Genomic DNA, 18,757 nt, shown 5'->3' on the forward strand with positions numbered 1-18,757 from the left:
ACAAATCGCTTCATATCAGCAAAGCGAGAGGTGAGTGCTATGGAGCTCCGGGGATTAATAAGCTGCAAAGCAGCCGGGGGACTCCTGGCAGCTGGGGCCAAGCCAGGCGCTGCCAATGCTGGGAGCTCCTCTGCCACTATGGGGCAGAGCCCAGCCCCAAGGGGCAGCCAGGACCCCCATTTGGGGACCCCAACCTTCCACCTGGCCAGAGACACGGCCTTTGCTCCGGGCACTCAGGCAGGGGTTGAAGCTGGCACATGGCAGCACAGAGAGGGGCCAGACCCCCAGCGGCCCACCCAGCCTCCCCACGGCAGCCCCCACTCACCTGAGACCCAGCCGTATCTTGCACCCACAGAGCAGTATCACTCAGCTCCTAGGCAGGGCAGGGACCTCCCCAGCTGCAGCTCTTAAAGGCTCTGAGCCCTCAGCTGCAGGTGATGATGCCCATCCCCATCCCCATCCCCATCCCCATCCCCGTCCCCGTCCCCGTCCCCGTCCCCACCCCCATCTGGCCTCAGCAGCCCCTGCAGGTAGCCCCAGCTGTGCCCCCTTTCTAGCCAAAACAGTGCCGAAGCCACGTCCCCTCGCCATGCCAGGGACAGAGACCGCAGAGGCTTTGTTTAAAGAGCTTTATTAGCTGCAGCAGGTCTGGTGGCAGCAGGCATGGCGGCGTGGGCGAGCGGCAGCAGGGGAGCAGCGCCCAGCACCCGGACGGGGAGACCCAGGACCCCCCTCTCCCTCCCCGCGGCCCCTTCCCCAGCGATGGTGTTTACCCGGGGGGGGACAGACACAGGGGACAGGCTCTGCCATTTGCACTGTGACGCGGGAGCCCATGCGCCAGACCCTGCCCGGGGCAGCGTGGTGCCGTGGCGCAGGAGGAAGAGGAGCTCGGCCGGGAGCTGGGGGCCAAGAGCCGCATGGGCAGCGGGGGATGGAGCAAGGGCAGCCGGGGCTGGTGTCCGAGCTCCCCTTCCTCCATGAAATGCAAAGGGCCAGGAGGAGAAATGGGTGAAAGCGGGCCGGTTCCGATGGCACGGCTCCCTGGGCACATGCGGACCACGGGCAGCTGCGTGGCTGGGCGATGCCACAGCACAGCCCGCAGTGCCACGGCCGTGCCGGGAGCGTGCCGGGAGCGTGCCGTGCCGTCCTTCCTCCGCTGAGCTCAGGCCTCGACGTGCTTGGGTGGCTTTGGGGCAGGCAGGGGCAGGGAGAGGCGAGACATGTGGTCTATAAGATGGATGATGGAACTTATATATGCACTGTGGGGCTGGAACGGAGCAACTAAACTGGGCCTCCTACGGGAACAGATGGGTGGTTCTGCAAAGCATAAGGGAGGGTGGGGAGGGTCCCGCAGGCGGGGGGGGCCTCCACCGGGGACGCAAAGCTGGGGTGCAACGTGGCCCGTGGCACCGCGGGTGGCAGCGAGCAGCGGGGTACCCCCTGCGCGGAGCCAGTGGGGATGGGGACCACCATGTGTGGGTTTACGACCCCGCCCTGGGCACGGTCCCAGCGATGCCCCCCCAGCGTGAATATGGTCCTGCTCCCACACCGAGCCCTGGCACCGCTGCGCCCCAGGGCTGGGGAAGAAACCGAGCCGGCGGTGACCGACGGGAGGAGGAGGTGGTGGGGGTCGGCGGGCAAGACGGGGCGGTGGGGCCAGTCTCTGGCAGGGGACGCGGGACCCTTGATGGCTCCGCTGAGTCCGGGGCGGTGGGGGGCTCCGGCATCCCCTCCCGGCACCGCCTGCCTACAGCACGCAGGAGGCGTCCGCCGAGCGCTTCTTCAGCTCCTTCCCGGCTTTGTGGTGGTGGTGATGGTGGTGCGCGTGGGCTGAGCCCGGCGCGGCGGGGTCCGGCAGCGGGGCGCCCCGCAGCTGGGTGTCCTGGGGGTGCCCCACGCCCCCCGCCGCCTCCACCCGCAGGTACGCCTTCACCTTGTGGTGCCGCGCTTTGCCATCGCTGGAGTCGATCACCCGGCACTCGTACGTCCCCTCGTCCGCCGGCTTCACCCGCGACAGCCGCAGCTTGTGCGAGATGTTGCTGCCGACCACCTTCACCACCTGCAGGGGGGCAGACAGGGGGTCAGGCGGCCCCTGGGACCCCCACCTGGGTCAGTGCCACCCCTGATCGCATGCCACCACGCCACATGCTGGGGAGGACATGATGAAGGCGGGCAGTCAGTGCGGGGGGACCCCGTCCCCAGCCTTGGACCACGGGATGATGGAGTCCCTGGCGCGCACCCGGCCGCACGGGGCTCGGAGATCGATGCGGAACCACGCCGGCTAATTAGCTTTTCTACCAAATTGATTCGCTCTCAGTATTTATCACCCAATGAAATTTAAGACTTACTCACTAGCCAGAGCTGCGGCTGCCGTTGGGCTGGGTCAATAAATCAGATTTATAACCCGCCCCGAGGCCCCTGGCTCTGTTCCCTATAATCACACTGGATGGCAAAGGCCATTTTTCCACTTGCTGCTGCATTTGTTAGCTGAAGATTTTATGGTGTTTAGAAATGGGGCTGGGAGCCACGACCAAAGAGATGCAAACTCCCGGCCCAAAAGGCAGCGCCGAAATGCAGGCAGCAGCACGGGGACGGGGACCCTGAGCCGCCGCAGACGCCGGGGCAGTCAGTGGCGTTCACACGCGAGCACATGTGGGCACACGCGAGCACACGCGAGCAGCTGCGTCCAGCCCCCCTGCACGCCATGGGAGGCTGAGAGGCCACCGGTGCCACACGTCGTGGTCGGGGCCACCCCAAAGGGCTTCTCTGGGGCTGCTCAGAGCCCACCTGCACCCATCCCACAGCGCCGGGAATAGGGGTGCGGGGGGGACAGGACAAGGCAGGCCCCAAGCTGTGCCCAAGACGGGCAGGGGGTGCTGCAGGGAGGGAGGGAGGAGAGCTGCCGTCCCTGGGGCGAGGGTGTCCGAGCACCGAGGCTGTTACGGGAAAGGAGCTTTAAAAAACACCCCTTTGTGTTGGAAGAGCATTAAGTCACCAAAATTAACGGCTGGGAAATTAAGAACTAATAAAAGAAACCCACAATTTGCTGGTGCCGCCGTTGGAGCCAGTGCCCAGCAGGTCACCGAGCCTCAGCCCGCGGCTCGGTGATGAGCAGGAGGGATAATTTTATGCCCGGTTGTAACACACACGGCTTCACAGGCGTGGGCAGGGCGGTGACGGCTCCCGCTGTCCCGTGGGAAGCCGGGGAGAGACCCCGGCATGGGCCAGGATGGATGGACAGACGGCCACGGCGGTGCCCTGCAGCGTGCCACTGCTCAGCAGCAGAACAGCGGGTTTAAAGAATTCAAGGGGGAAAAAAATAAACCCAAACCCATCGTCTTTGCTACCGCACGGCAAAGGGCGGCGGCGGTTTCCCTCTCCGCATCCCCGCAAAGCGCGGTGGCTCCGGGCAGAGCCGGTGCCGGCACCTCCGGCACCTCCAGCACCAAGTGTGTTTTGGCGGATAAAAAACGGCCGAGGGGGGGGCCTGAGGCGGTGGTTTCTGCATGTGATTTACATCGTCTCGCATTGTTTGACGCCGCCGTTTTGTTCCCAGCCAATTGCCTCCGTGGCTGTAACGCACATTTTATCAGAACGGCTCGTGGTGGTGTCTCGCCTGTGTTCATTTATCTCCTCCGTTCCATAAACACTTAATAATCAAGGACATTTAAAATAACAACAACAAAAAAGGTTTAAAACTCAAGCCTCTCCCTGCTGGCTTGATGCGGAGGAGGCGGCAGAAGCGTCGCACCCCAAGCGCTTCAAAATAAATCCTGGTTACACATGCACATGCATCGATTACACTCCGGTGTGCAATTAGCTGCCTAATTATGCTGAAAAATGCCATGGCCGAGCTGCGCGGGCACGCTGGCCCCGGGACGGCTCCGCAGCCCCAGCACCCGCCTTGGCCCCTCAGGACACCCCGGCCGGGCTCCGCTCCAAGAGCACCCGCCAAGTCCCGGCCCAGCGCAGGATTTGGCCCTCAGCCCCCGGCCACAAACTGCCCGCGACCCCTGGTCGGCATCCGGGCCCCAGCACCCTCGCTGAGGGGGGCAAAGCGCTGTGCCCTGGGGCGGGGGGGAGACCAGCGGCGCTCCCGGGCCGTGCAAGCAGTGGTTTGCAAAGATTCCTGCCTGCTCCTGCTGCCCGCGGTGGGCAGCACCGTCCCCAGGGGCTGGCAGTGCCTGGGCTCCGGCCACCCCGGCAGCAGCCCCATTGCCTCGCCGCTCCTGGGGCGACAAGCCGCGGCACCCCGGCGAGGGACGGATCCTGAAGGCACCTGCTGGGGTTTGGACATGGATTGCGGGCGCATCGCGGTGCCCATCACGGGAATGGTGCCAAACAGGGCTGACACCTCGGGGAGCCACAACGTGAATAGCTCAAAGGGGATACAATCCCCGTGGGGGTTTCGTTACCAGCAAGAGAATCTACAGGTGCCCATCCCCACAAATGGGAGATGAGAGGTGATGCCCTCCACCCTGAAGTTTTTGGGCATTTTACCCCTTGTAAATGGCTCTCTGTCATTTCCCAGGGATGAGAATCAGGCACAGGGACTGATCCTGGGCACCGGCGGCGCCCGGCCCCAAGGAGCCGTGGGTGCTTGGCGAGCCCCGTCCCCCCTTGCTCACTCAGCGAGGGAAAAATGGGAGAGCCAGAAGAGGCTGCCAGGGCAAAGGCCATGGTGGGAAGCGCTTTCTGATATTGCTCCGGTTCTGTGTCCCCCCCAAATGCAGAGCCCCCCAAGGTGGGGAGAGCCAGCGGCAGCCGAGGGGCGGGGGGGAGCAGAGGCCTGACAGCAGGAGGCCGAGAGCGTTTATTTTATTTAACTGATTAGTGTCTCCTCATTCTGTTCACATGAGCGTAAATGGCTTTGGGATGCTAATCCGGTGACTAAATTAGATTATTTTCTCCCTAACATAAATGTGTCCCTTGGACGGGGCTCACGGTCCAGGCTGCAAACCCCAGCGCTGGGGGGGGAATGGGGGAGCTGCCCCTCACCCTGGCTGCTCCCAGTGCCGAGCTGGAGCAGAGCCATCCCACGGCACGGCAGCACCAGTGGGACCAGCACCCCCCACGCGCACCCCCTGCCACCTCCCAGGATACTCATCTGGGGCACACAAACCCCAGAAGACCCCCCCCCTGCCCTCCCCAGCTCCGTGCGACGCAGGGAAACATCCCAGCTGAGCCCTCGACTGGAGCCCCTGCAAGTACCGTTAGCCAAACTCACGCTTATTTTCGTCGCGTCCTTCCCAGGCTCCTCCTGCGGCGATGCTTTCAGCTGCGGGGAAGATCAAGACGGGGAGGGAGACCAGAGAGGGGAGAGAAACCGTCAGCTCGGCTGGGAGGAGGCAGGAGCCCACCAGACCCCTGCCCACCCCCGGGATGGCTGCCCCGAGCGAGGAGGAGGAGGGAGAAGGGCTCAGCCCCAGCAGACCCGGGCACCCGGGGCAGGTAAGAGCCACAGGGGGCAACCGGGAAGGGGGGGGAACAGCGGGACCAGAGCACCATGGCAGCTGGGGGGGACGGGGTGCTCGCCCACGGGTGCCCACCGCAGCTCGGCTCCATCAGCGGGTGCCCCCCGTGACCTGGGGCTGGGTACAGAGCCCTGCTCACTGCGGCGTCACCGCTGCGTCAGTCGCCCCTGTCCCCAGCAACCCCAGCCCCTTCCCAGCCAGGACCTGCCCCGATTACCATAAATATTCCCAAATCCGCTGGCGAGCCGGGCAGCGGCCTGGCTCCCCTTCGGCAGGCACCGGTGACACCGGTGCCCTGGTATGTGGGCTCCCCGGGCATCCCCCCCACCCCGGGCGTCCCCCCCACACCAGGCGTCTCCACCACCCCTCACCCCGCCACCCCTCGCCCCCGCGGCTCCCTTGCCCCCCCCCAGCAGTGCTCCCGAGCGAGCGGCAGCACTTCCCCGATGCTTCTCTCAATTTATGGTAATACCAGCAGCAGCTCTGCCAAAGACACAATAATAAAGGCTCATTAAAATACCTAAAGCTGCCTTCCCATTATTTGGCCCTTATCTCTGTGTGAACAGAAAGAGAAATAAAGAGACAGCTGTTTGCCGAGACCGATACACACGGAAATGGGGAAAACAAGGGAGGGCAGGAGGATGCGGGGGGGGCGGGGGGATGCAAGGGGACGAGTTCACGATGAGCTGGGAGAAGGCACAAGCACAAAGACAAAGCCTCTGGGATCAGTCCCGGGGGTTGGCCCACGTGGCCCCTTGGCTAATTGGGAAGGGTGGCCAGGACAATCCAGCCTCCCTGGCCCCGCATCCTGGAGCATCCTCGGTGCAGCCAGACGCTGTGCAACCCACGCACAGTCGTGGGACCCCCCAGACTCCGCTCTCCCCGCAAGCACGGAGCAGAGGGGAGCGAGACCCTGCCGTTTGCAGGGCCAGTCAGCGCTGGGGACACTGCTGAGGGACGGGGACCCCCCTGCGCCCCTGCTGCAAGCGAAGGCCCCCTGGGCGAGCACGGGCAAGGGCTCTGCCTCCCGATGCCGCTGCCGGAGGGGGAAGACGAGGGGCATTACCTGGTTGGAAGCCCACGTCTGTTTGTCTGTCCAGTCCTTGTGGTTGCGGACGTACCACCACTGTATCTCAAGGGAGTAGGAGGGGGAGCCGCTGCCTCGGAAGGAGCACGCCATCTCCACGTCCTCGCCCGCCTGGGCCGTCATGTCATGGGGGGTCTCGGTGAAGAGGGCTGCAGGAGACAGAGCGAGGGCTGCGGACGCCTGTGGGGACACGCCACCGCCCCGGCGAGGGACGATGCCACGGGCCACACAAGCAGGGTCACCAGGAGTGCCTGGACCCTTCCCCAGCCATGCAGAGCTGGCACCCTCGGCAGAGGGGACAGGTCCCTGCCACACAGGCGGACCCCCCCCCGGCCCTGATCCCTAGCTGCCCCTTGCCCACCCCAGTGCCCCCTCCCTGGCCACGGCAGAGCTGCCTGCACCCCCCTGGCACTTTGCAAAGAGCAGCAGGAGGAAAGGGAGGGAGCAGGAGGCTCCGGACCCCCTGCTCCCATGCTGCCCCCCGGGACCTCTGCCTCTGCCCCGGAGCGAGCACGGAACCCCGCGCGCCTCCGAGGTGTAATAAATAAATAAAGCATGATCGCATCTCCGCTTAGATCAGAGCATAAAAGAAAAACAAATCCTTGTTTAATGCGGCCCCCAAACAGTCTCCCACATGCCATATGGTTTGCTTTCCTCGCTCAAAACAAATATTGTTCGGAGATGTAATTAGAATTCTTTTCATCTCCTCTGGAGAGCTTATTGTTCTTCTATCAAGACGGCCCCAGCGTGCAGGTCACCAGCAAATGTTATTGTCACGATCTGCAGCGGCTTCTCCCCAGCAGGGCACGGGGACAGGGGCTGAGCCCCCCGTGCCACCATGGCCGAGCGCAGGGCTGCCAGCGTCCCCGCGCTCCCCTGGTGTCACTTCGGCCACAGAGGCAGACAGGGGCTGCGGGCAGGGGCTGTGTGACATGGGGGCCACCTGCCCTGTCCCCACCACGCAAGGAGCATCGCTTTGGGGCTGGCAGCAGCACCAGGATGAACCTGGTCCAGCTGGAATACGCTCCAATGTGGGGCCAGCCCTGCCTGTCCCCGCCTGTCCCTGCCTGTCCCTGCCCCGCCATGAGCTGCGGCACGTGGTGCCCAGCCGGGGCTGGCCACAGAGGCCGGGTCAGGGTCCCGCTGTACGTGCCCTCGCATCTTCACCAGCCACCTCGTGCCACCGGTTCTGCCAGCTCGCAGCCACCATGCATGTCCCTCCGGTGCCACCAGAGCCCCCCGGGACACGCATCCCACCAGGAGCAGCACACAGCTCCCCGGGGCTTCTCGCCAAGCCGTGATCCTCTCTGAAAACGAATTATTATCATCCCAGACGGAAAAGTTAATACCTTTAATATCTCCCCGTCCCTCTGGATGCATGGAAATCCTATATACTTATCGCTTTCCTTTAATCCATTTTAGCAGGGGAACTGAGGGGAATACCCAACATAAGGGTTTAACAAGCCCGGGTCTCCTGGTGGGGTTCCCAGCATGGCTCCCGCACCCCCGTTTGCCCGGGATGCTGGCACCAGCAGCCACTTGGGCTCCGTGCCAGAGAGCAGAGGGAATCCTGGGCCGGGAAACAGCTCCGGTGGCTGAGAATTGTGGGAAGAACAGGAGGGTCCGGCACTGCCCAGTGCTGGCTGCTCCTGGGCACATGGCAAAGGGCTCATCCGCGCTCCTGCGGCGGCGGTGGCGGGGTGGTAGGTCCAGCCATTACCCAACACTTGCCAACACGTTCCCCAGCCATGGCCCGGGATCAGGCTTTTGCTCCGCAGGATTCCTGATGGCAGGAGCCATGGCTGAAGCCAGAGGGTCCCGGCAGACCCCGCTCCAGCCCCCCCGGGACCCTGTGGTGCTGGAGCAGAGGTGGGGACGGCGGCCTGAGGGCTCCAGCCGTGTCCAAATTACTCTGAACACAATTAAAATCTGCTCCCACAGACGGAAATTTGGCAGACGAGCAGCGAAAAGGCTTGATTGAAAAAAGCGCCTGCTTTCTTTCGGATTTTAATTGGGAAGCGTATGTATTAATTAACCCCGGGGCTTGGCCGCCTCAAAGTGCATCCAAAGGAGGGCAGGTCCTGCTGATGGACCTGCCGGCCCCATGGCGGCCCCTGCCCCGGGAGCCCCCTCCCACAGCATCCCTGGGGACCACCGACCCCACTGCTATCTCCAGGGCCCTGACCCACTCCCCACGTCCGACCCTTCCCCACCCTGGCCCCCGACCCCCTCCCCACACCCAGCCCTTCCCCAGGGGAGCGGTTGTGAGTGACAAGCTGGGAACTCCTAACAGACAGTGCATAAACCACCCCGTGAAAGAGGGATGGACTGAGGGACAATAAGGTCTGACAGCAGGAGGGAAGGTGAGGCCGTTCCCTCCCTCCCTGCACATCCCAGCCCTTCACCCCCCTCCTCTGCCTCGCTGCCCTCCCCCTCCATCCCAGCTTCCCCCACCACGCTCCCTCTGCAGGGAGGGGGCTCCAGGACCCCTGTGCCAAGGGACATCCGCACAGCTCGTGTCTGTGGGCGCAGGGCTGTGCTGGCCCCCCCAGCCCCAGCAGTCACCCCGGGACACCCCAGCCAAGGGGCAGCTGGTGGCCAGCGTGGTCCCCAGACAATCACATCCAGACAGTCCCGCATGGCACCACGAGAGTGGGACGTGGTGGATGGCCCGGGAGAGGTGCCAGGAGAGCGGGCTCAGGCCAGGCCAACTCGTCCCCCGGCTCCAGGGGGATTTCCACTTCCCGAGTATGGATGATATTTGGATGAGCAGAAGACCCAGCGAGCCGGGCAGCCTGGGGCTGGCAGCACACGGGGCACCCCCTCACTGCTTTTCAGCTGGGAAAGATCATTTGATGTATTACAGGGAAAAGCAATAAAGGCTTCTAATAACTGGAGGTAACCATGTCCTGGGCAGAGCACCCGGAGCCTGGGAGGGGGTGGTCAGATAGGGATGGATGCATCCGACAAGGAGAAAGCGGCAGAGACAGACGGGCAGAAGAGAAACTCCAGGTGACAGGTCAGTGAGAGAAGGGAGATACCCAGGGACGATTCGTGTCTTCTGCCTCCAACAAAAAATGAGCAGGGTCTGATGGCGGGGAATGGCAGATCCCGGGGGGAACAAAGCCCTTCCACTGTGAGAGCCACCCAGGAGAGCCAGGGCTGAGCCGTCAGGGAAGGAGTGCTTTGGTGAGGCGAAGAGGAGACCGAAGTGGCTACCTCAGGGCTCGGTGTTTGCAGGAACAAGTGACCGGTGTCATCAAGTCTCTTGGTCTCTCCTTTGCACAGGACGGGGCGGGTGGTGGGTACGGGGTGGGCCGTGGAGCCAGACCACCCCCGGGGAAGCCGAGAGCTCAGGTGTTTGCAGAGCGGCTGAACTACAGCACACGTGTTTAACCGTGCTTTTGCAGTGCCACCAGCTCCGTGACCAGTTCGGCCCCGCGCAGCCGGAGCCCTGGCACAGCCATGTCTGCTGGGCACCATCCCTCCCACGCATCCGCCTGTGACCAGGCACCCGAGTGGCAGCCGACCTGACCCCCCCACCCCAAGTGGGTGTCAGACGCTGAAGCAAAGGTGCAGCCACTGGCCAAGGTGAAATAAAGAATTGCTTTAATCAGGGCTGTTATGGCCCTGCCCTGTCCTCAGGCAGCGCATTGGCAGCTGGCGCCGGCACTTTGGAACAGCCTCTGGAAGTGATGGGCAGTTTAAGGACCCTCTGGAGGCCCATCAGAAGGTGGATCCTGGTGGTGGCAGTGGGGCAGAAGGGCAGCGTGTGTCTGCAAAGCCCCCTCAGACCGCAGCCCAGTGCTATCATGGGGTCATCAAGAGGGGACGCGCCTTTGGGGAGGGACAGAGGAGCCAGTCCCCATCCCTCCAGCAGCACTGCATGCCCTCCCAATGGACACTGTGGACCCCGGCCACCGGGGCAGAGGCAACGTGGCGGGGATGGGCCTCCCTACATCCACCAGCCCCAGCTCTGCCCCACGGCAGGGACCTGGGCAGAGGAGGACGGTTCCCCCCTGGGCAGCCCCCAGCCATAAGCAGCCCCACGGATGGGCATGGATCCCGCACCGGGGCAGCTGAGCTGCCCAGACCTCCCTCCCATTGACGCCATCTGCAGGGACAAGGGACAGCCGAGCTGCCAGAGCCCACCAGCGCCCCGGCCCCCCCATCGCCCAGCACCATCCCTCTCCCCACCGCTGACATTGGTGCCGCGTCCTCCCAGCGCAAGGGAGGGGGCTGGTGACGGGCTGGCTGCTCCGCGTGCTTTATGGCCTGCTACCTGTCATAAACTGAGAAAATCAGGATCAATAAATCTTCCAGGAAACAAAAATCAGGGGAAATAAAATGAACTCAATGGGGAAACACAGATAAACGGAATTGAAAACGCCTGCTGGGACAGCTTGGTGCTCTCATAAACCGGAGATATACAGGCTGCCGCGTTCCCTCCCCACGGCGGGCAGGATTCATCACCGCGGCCCCCGCTCGGCACAGGCAGGAGGGCTGCCGGCAGCCAGCAGGGAAGCTGCGGAGGGGGGCCCACTCACCCCATACCAGGGGCAAGGCCAGGTCCTGCATCCCCCTGGACATGACCCACCGGACCCCTGCCCTGTCCCCCTGCCCTGACCCCCAGCAGCCCCACCCCGTCCCTGCCCTGTGGGGCACATGAGGCCACGCAGCCCCCGGGAGCCTATCCAGGACCCTGCCTTTTGGCCACAGCTTTGGTGGAGCTCTGCAAGGAGCCGTGATGGCTTTCCCGGCCCCCCCCGGCAATGGCCCACACAAGGTACCACCCGCTGGCTGCTGGGATGGCCACGGCTTCAAGAGCGATGTGGGCATGCAGACAGGTTAATGTTTGTGTAAACATGTATTGGAGGGCGATTAAATATGTATTGGGCATTTGCAAATGCATGTTAATCACCTAGTCAGGGCTCGCGTTTGCTCTGTGAGTTATTTACCCCACTGAACCGTTACAGCACTGGTCAATCAGATGCTTCTTTCTCTGCCTCACCAGGTCCGCAGCCGGGCCAGGGGGGTGGCACATGCCGGGTGGGCAGTGATGACAGGAGCTGGCTCCATCCTGCTCCGGGCAGGGAGAGGGGCTGGGGAAGGCTGGGAAGTCCCCGGCCCCAGGGGAGCAGGACGGTGGGGCCAGAGCAGCCTCTGCCGCCCCTCGTCCCTCCCTCCGGCTGCCGCTGTTATGCTGTGGGCTGCAATCAAGTGTGGCTTATTCTTCCCTTCACAAAGCTCCCAGTCATAATTCATGGTTTATTACAGTTCAGTGAGTCAAGACACTCGGAGGACTAATTGCTGGTTGAGCGTCTCTCACTCCCATCATCTGCTCCAGCAGCGGCCCCCTCCCCGCACCCCGGCAGTGTGCCATCAGACATGGCAGGAAGGGAACTGGCTACGGACGTGGCCACCACAGCCCTGGGTCCCTGGGACCCCTAACCCCGCCTGAGAGCATGTCCCTGGCAGCTCTGGTAGACCCTGGCCCCAAGCGGTGTCAGCAGCCACATCCCACCGACAGCTCGGCACCCCCTGGCCGCATCCAGGCGAGCTGGTCCCCACCAGCACCCAGACCTGCCAATGATACCGGCAGGTCGATGCTGCCATCACCACCCGCCTGCCCTGGGGGCTGCGTCACTCTCACACCAGCTCCCTGCCACCAGCAGCTCCCAGTGCGGATGCCTCCAGCCCCCACCCCCCCACCCCCGCCACCACGGGGCAAAAGAAGAGGCAGGAGAAAGCAGCCGGTGGTGCCAGGAGAGCCGAGACGCTCCCTCCCTGCCGGCTGCCAAGGAGATTCCCCAGAGAGGACTCCGCGGAGCTGCCGAGACAGCCATCCCCCCGTTCCCCACACTCTCCAGCTCGGCGCCAGGGCTGTCGGCAGCACTCAGCCCTCCCCGGGGACGGCTGCCGAGGGCCTGCTCCTGCTCCTGCCCGCTGGCGAGTCCACACAAACCCTGCCCTGCGTCCCCGTTTCGGGGCTGGCTCCCGACCCGCTGGGTTGGCACCCCCCTGCACCGCTGCAGGAAAAGCAAAGGCGTCCGACAGCAACCCCAGCCGACGCTGCCTTCCCCTCCCCACGCACCCCTGTCCCCCCCAGCTGATGGAGAGGGACAGTCTCGGCTGCAGAGGCACCCATGTCCAGCCTGCGGCGCATCCCAGCACTTGCACCCGGAGAGGGACGGACCCTCCTCAGTGCCACGGGGCTTCTCCACCCCTCGGCACAGGCTGCCCATGCAGGATTCACCCCAGGAGATCAGAAGGCACAGGAGGCATCCCCCTGGATGGATCTGGGAGCAGAAGCAGAGCACTGGTACTGCTCCAGCGCGCTGGCTGTGCCGGGCCCACGCTGTCCCCGCAGCGGGGACGCGAGCGTTGCTGGTGCGTGCTGTGCAGGTTGGGCTAAAACCTCCCTCCTCTTCCCATCTGCCCATTAACATCTGTGAATGAATCTCCTCCTGACAAGCCTGCGAGCAGGGATGCTGACCCTGGGTCACCAAAAACACATCACGGCCGCAAACGGGTGCATAAACACAGCGGCACGGCAGACGGCGTCACCGGCGAGAGCAGGGCAGGCAGCTCCCACTCCGGCAGCGGCGCCGGGCAAAGGGCTTCGGCAGCAGGCAGCCAGCAGGGATGGGACAAGGGCCAGGGCTGGAGACCGGCACAGATCCAGCCACAGACCCACTCAGGCAGGTCCCGGCTCTGCTGGTGGGTGCCGGCCCAGTGAGCACCCGGCCATGCCGAGCCACTCACAGCCTGACCCTGGCACCGCGGCTCCACTGGCGATCCTGCAATTGCCCTTTCCGAGGGAAGCGTCAGGCTGGAGCGCTGCAAACGCCGGCTGGGGATGGGAGGGCTCCCGCCAGCACGCTGGGGACGAAAGCGCCATTTCTCTGCCCCTATTTACTGTCATATTAGCAGCAGAATTAGCTCAAATTTGCAGCAGAATTAGCTCAAAATTGCAGCATAAATTAAAAAAACAACAAAAAAATCCAGCTAGTTTGGTAATTGCGATCAGGCCAGAGCTCACCTTGCCAGGGAGCTGGAATTAACCTTGAAACCTGCAAGTATTTCTAACAGCGAACCATTACGGCTGCTCCCCCGGCCCCTGCCCTCCCGGCAGCCTCCCGCCTGCCCAGGTTTTACCACCGCAGCAGAAGAGCCGCCAGCGCTGAGAATCCTCCCCCAGCCCGGCCCCGGCTACGAGGAGCTTTCCCCAGGCAAAGGGACTCGCTGCTCCCAGCTGGCTCCCGGGGAATGGGGGTTCTCAGACAATTCCCTCCTGAGGGGAATGAGGAGGAGCAGTTACTTGATAGTGTAAGTAGCAAAAACCTAAAATGGCCTGTTACGACGGCTCCCGGCGGGACCCTCGGCAGCACTGTGCAGCCATCCTTCAACCGCCACACGGTTTGGTGCTCGTGTCTGCCAGGGAATGATTCTCAGCAGGCAGAGGAGGATTCCCAGCAGGCAGGGCACCTGGCAGCGGGCAGGAATCAGGATGGGGCAGACAAGAGCTCCACTCCGCTGGAGATCAGCCCCCCTGGTCTTGTGCCCAGCACCCAAAACACCAGCCATCGGCACTGGCAGCCCATGCCATGCACGGTGCCGGTACCCGTCCCACAGAGCCAGCAGTGCCCGGTGCTCACGGGCGCAGCACCCTCCTGCCCGGGTCTGCCCGCCCCATGACCGGTGGGCTTGTCCCGGCCCAGCTTCGTGCAGAGCACACGGTGCAAGGCATGAACGCATCCGGCGTGGCTGAGCCCAGCCAACGGCCCTCGTGCCCGGCCACGCACCCACCGCAGCCAGAGCCGTAGGGAGGGGGCAGCCAGGTGGGAGATAAACCCGCAGTCAGGAGAAACGGCCACGGAGAAGGAGCCCAGACACAGGCAGAGCCGTCAGCGGATGGGGCTGGAATGGGCTGTCCGTCCTGAGGCGTGTAAGTCCTTCTCGCACCATGAACCAAAATCCCAGCGGAGCCGCCAAGGGCAGAGCACCCACCCGGGTCCCCGCCTGGGCACCCGGCCCCAGCACCTGGAGCGGCGCCTGCTGAAGCGGGGAGTGAAGTGGAGCCTCCGGCTCCCTGTCCCCGCTCTCCGGCTCCACGGTCCCTGCCCCGGCACCGCCGCGCTGCCCATGGCTCCCGGACCGCGCGCAGCCGCACCAGCTGTTCGTTTGATTTGCTGCCTCGATCACCGGGAACATTATGATTAAAATTAGCTGTCACTGTCCTAACGTAATAATTCCCAGTGTCTGGCCCATCGTCTGTCAGCTTCTTCAAGGGAAAAGAAAGCACAGACATTTGATGAGGAGAGGTGTCAGAAGTAATTGCATTGAATGACTGCGCGAGCAGCGGCAGGAAAAACACATCGGGTGGAGAATTCCCATCAGGAAGCATGAAAAAAATCCGGCAGAATGCAAAGTGTTTATGAAAGTAATTGATAGAATAATCACCGGGGTGTGAGAGAAAGGAGAAGGGCAGCACCCCGGGGAGCCGGGGCACGGCTCCCTCCAGCCTTCAGCCCTTCAACAGCAGCTTTACTGACGGTGAGACACTAACGCTTGCAAACCATGGAAGGAAGGAGCCAGGCTTCTCCTCCTCGGGAATGCGAGCTGCTCACCGAACAGCTCTCCCTGCCCTGTTCCGGGAGCCGGCAGGCTGGAAAAGCGGCTGGAGCTTCCCAGCCAGCGCCGGTTTGAAAGCCGATGGCACCAGCCCAGCGTGCACAGGCTGTCTGCGACGGGGGGCATGAATAATTGAAGGAGGAGAGGAGAGGAGAGGAGAGGAGAGGAGAGGAGAGGAGAGGAGAGGAGAGGAGAGGAGAGGAGAGGAGAGGAGAGGAGAGGAGAGGAGAGGAGAGGAGAGGAGAGGAGAGGAGAGGAGAGGAGAGGAGAGGAGAGGAGAGGAGAGGAGAGGAGAGGAGAGGAGAGGAGAGGAGAGGAGAGGAGAGGAGAGGAGAGGAGAGGAGAGGAGAGGAGAGGAGAGGAGAGGAGAGGAGAGGAGAGGCGAGGCGAGGCGAGGCGAGGCGCGGTGGGTAGGGGAGGGATGGCGAGGAGGGATCCTGCGGCTGGGGTGCTTTCCTGGGGGCAGCAGGCCAGACCGAGCCCATCCTCGCTCCATCCTCGCTGGAGACAGAGCCTTTGCTGTGGGGGCAGGAAAAGGACTTTCTTTGACTGAGAGTTTTTCCCTCCCCGAGCAGCCCTGGAGAGCGGAGGGAAATTGCTCACGCCTGCAGGGAGGCAGAGTGGGGGAGCCACCCTCACCCCGAGAGGTGGTCACGGCCACCCGCCGACACCTGCAGGGAACACCCTGCGCCCGTTCAACTCCCTCGCTGCAGCCGCTGCGGACAAGTTAAAGGTAACAGGGAACACACTCCTGAGCTGTGCCGGACCCTCACGGAGCAGCAGAGGCTCCTCCAGGCCGCCTGCACTGGGCAGAGATGGCGGTGAGCTCCGTGTGCTGCCTGCTGTGGGCATAGCCTGGCAGGACCCACTCGCCCCACTGGCCACGGCCAGATCCATCCCGCTGGCCACAGCCCCTCTCCTGCTCCGTGCCCCTGACCCACCAGGCTCTCGCGGTGCGGAGGGAAAGCTGTAGCAGCGAGTAATGAAATGATCAATCTCCGATCTGCTAAACAGCAATTTATACAGGTTTTCAGCGCACACAGCTTTTATCAAATTGGTATTCACCTACTGAACACAAATGGCTTATTATACATGACCCACTTATTCACTGCTTTTCAGTATCGTTAATAAAGGTTTCTGTTGTGATTAAGTGAGTTGCTGCAGAACTGCTCGTAGTAGCAAGCTGTAATGTGGCTCCAAAGTGCACTCGCCCTCCCAGAATATTTCTTCTCCTTTGCTCCCTGCTCCCTCACAGCGACCATTTCACTATTTATTTGCCTATTGCTGAATTTCTGAGGGGAGCAGAAGCGGCTAATGGAGGCTCTTCGCCCACATCTCCTTCCGGCACGCCAGGCTGGCAGGTCCGGAAACCCTCCTACCTTTATCCCCCCAACACAAAGGCAGATCATCCCTTCCCCGTGCAGGTAGGTACCCACCGGCCCACGCACCGCATCGCTGCAGGACGCCACGCACCTCCCCGGCACCGCCATGGCCCCAAGGCTGCCGGTGCCTGGAGGCTCCTTGGGGCAGAGAGCAGCTCCCTCCGCACACCGGGAGCTCCGGCACCATGTGAGGGAGATGGCTGCGATCTGGGCACTGGGCACGCAGCACGCACCCCACGGTCACTCCTCGGGCTCAGATTTAAACCCACCCGTGTCACTCCGCAGAGACCAAGGAAGGTCTCAGCGCTCTCCTCCAAGGGGGCTCTGTCACCTGCTCAGCACCCCACAGACGGGAACTGCCCCCCGTGCTAGGAGAGACTCTTTCACGGGGGGGTGCAGAAAGAAGTGCCCCTTTCCCAGCCACCAGCTGAACCCCGGCCGGGCTTGGCAGCACCACCGACCCGCCGTGCACCGGAGCTGGCAGAGGAGCCACGGCAGGTGGGGAACGGGAGAGGAGCATCCGCTGGGAGAGTCGCTCCCGCTGCCAGCGGTGTGTGGCAGCGGACAACGATGCGCGGCGGCGTGCAGGGGGATGCACACTTACACGGGGGTGTGCACACTTACACGGGGGTGTGCACGGAGAGGCACCGTGCAAAGCCCCCCCGCTCTCAGCAGCCCAGCGGAGGAGCCCGAGGCCGCCCCCCGGGCCCCAGGGACGGGAGCGGCGGAGCCCAGCCCCGGCTCGGCCGGGCCGCCCCCCGCTCCCCGAAGCCGCCGGCGCGACGGATCGCGACGCGGTGCTGCCCGCGGCGACAGAGCCCAGCGCCGCCGCCGGCACCGGGACCAGCCCCCGCCGCCGCCGCCCGTCCCGCCGCCCGTCCCGCCGCCGCCCCGACCCGCCGCCGCCCCGACCCGCCGCCAGCCCAGCGCGGCCGAGACGGCCGGGGACCGGCACCCGCGGGGGACCGAGCTCAGCCGCCCCCCTCTCGTCCTCCGGGGCAGCAGCCGCCGCCGGAGCCCCGGATCCCCGCCGCCGCCCCGGCCGCCGCCCGCTGCCCGCGCTCACCGCTGCCCGCCGCCGGGGCGTCCCACGGGGGGTGCCGGGAGGCGGCGCCGAGCTGCAGGTAGAGCCCCAGGTAGTGGAAAATCCCCAGGGCCAGGGCCAGGGCGCCCATCTTGCCGCGGGCGCGTCTGTCCCGGGGGCGGCGGCGCCGCCGGGCCGAGCCCTGTCCCCGGGGCTGCGCCGCGGTCCCGGCGCCGCCGCGCTGCGGAGCTCTTCCCTCGCGCGGAGGGCGCCGCGCGCCGAGGCGGTGCCGCGGCTCGCCCGGAGCCTCCCCCGCCCGGCGGAGGGATCCCGGCCCCGCGCACACCCCCAAAGTTTTTCCCACGGTTCATTCTTAAACTGCGCGGGGCGGAGCCGGACCCGCCGCGCCCACGCGAGACCCCACGCACCGCCCCGCCGGGACCCCCGGTACCGCTGTGCCCACGCGAGACCCCACGCCCCGCCCCGCCGGGACCCCGTTCACCGCCCTGCCCGCCCCCCACGACGCCCATGCGGGGAAGGGTGACTCCGTCGGGATCCCTGCCCGGCCCGGCTGCCCGCGACCGCCGGGCGCCGCCGTTACGGGGGGGGGGCGGCTTCAGCACCCGGGACAGCGCCCGCCACCGCGCACGGCGCCGCCCGCCCCGGCCCGGTACGGCTCGGCCCGGGCCCCGCGGGGAGCGGTGCGGGGGGTGCGGTACCCGGGGGTGTGCGGTACTCGGGCTGTGTGTGTGTGTGATGCCCAAAGCAGGACCAGCCACCCCCCGTTTCACTCCACGGGCAGCCAGGGAAAATAAATGATTTATTGGGGTAATAAGACGACGGGATAATGAGGACCGTTACTCACACCCTTACACCCTGGGCCCGCTCCCCCCGGGGCTCCTGCTGCAGACCTGGGAAGGGGGGACAGGAGCTGCCCCCCCCCCCGCACCCCAGACGAGTGAAAGGGCATGTTTGGGGGTGGTTTGCTCCTTTTTTTTTTTTAAACGTTAAGGGAAGGGCAAGGGCGCAAGCGCCTGTGTGTGTCAGGGATCGCTGCCCCAGACCGTGTACGATTCATCTCAAAATGAAAAACCTGGAGCCAGGATAGGTGTGGGCTCAAAGCTGCCCTCGGGCCCTGGCCGGGCAGGGAGCTCCC

At 64.4% G+C, this 18,757-nt stretch overlaps 1 protein-coding gene across 1 annotated transcript; it reads right to left on the reverse strand.

Moving 5' to 3' along the window:
- Positions 1 to 622: 622 nt before the first annotated feature.
- On the reverse strand, positions 623 to 17,914 carry VSTM2L (V-set and transmembrane domain containing 2 like). Its single transcript, XM_063350424.1, has 4 exons — positions 17,644 to 17,914; positions 6,541 to 6,710; positions 5,228 to 5,278; positions 623 to 2,059 (listed from the first exon to the last, which is right to left on the reverse strand). The coding sequence occupies exons 1-4, from the start codon at positions 17,750 to 17,752 to the stop codon at positions 1,748 to 1,750; spliced, it is 642 nt and encodes a 213-aa protein (XP_063206494.1). The 5' UTR covers positions 17,753 to 17,914; the 3' UTR covers positions 623 to 1,747.
- Positions 17,915 to 18,757: the final 843 nt, after the last annotated feature.

This window comes from Chroicocephalus ridibundus, chromosome 12, assembly GCF_963924245.1.
Source record: "Chroicocephalus ridibundus chromosome 12, bChrRid1.1, whole genome shotgun sequence".
Taxonomy (NCBI): domain Eukaryota; kingdom Metazoa; phylum Chordata; class Aves; order Charadriiformes; family Laridae; genus Chroicocephalus; species Chroicocephalus ridibundus.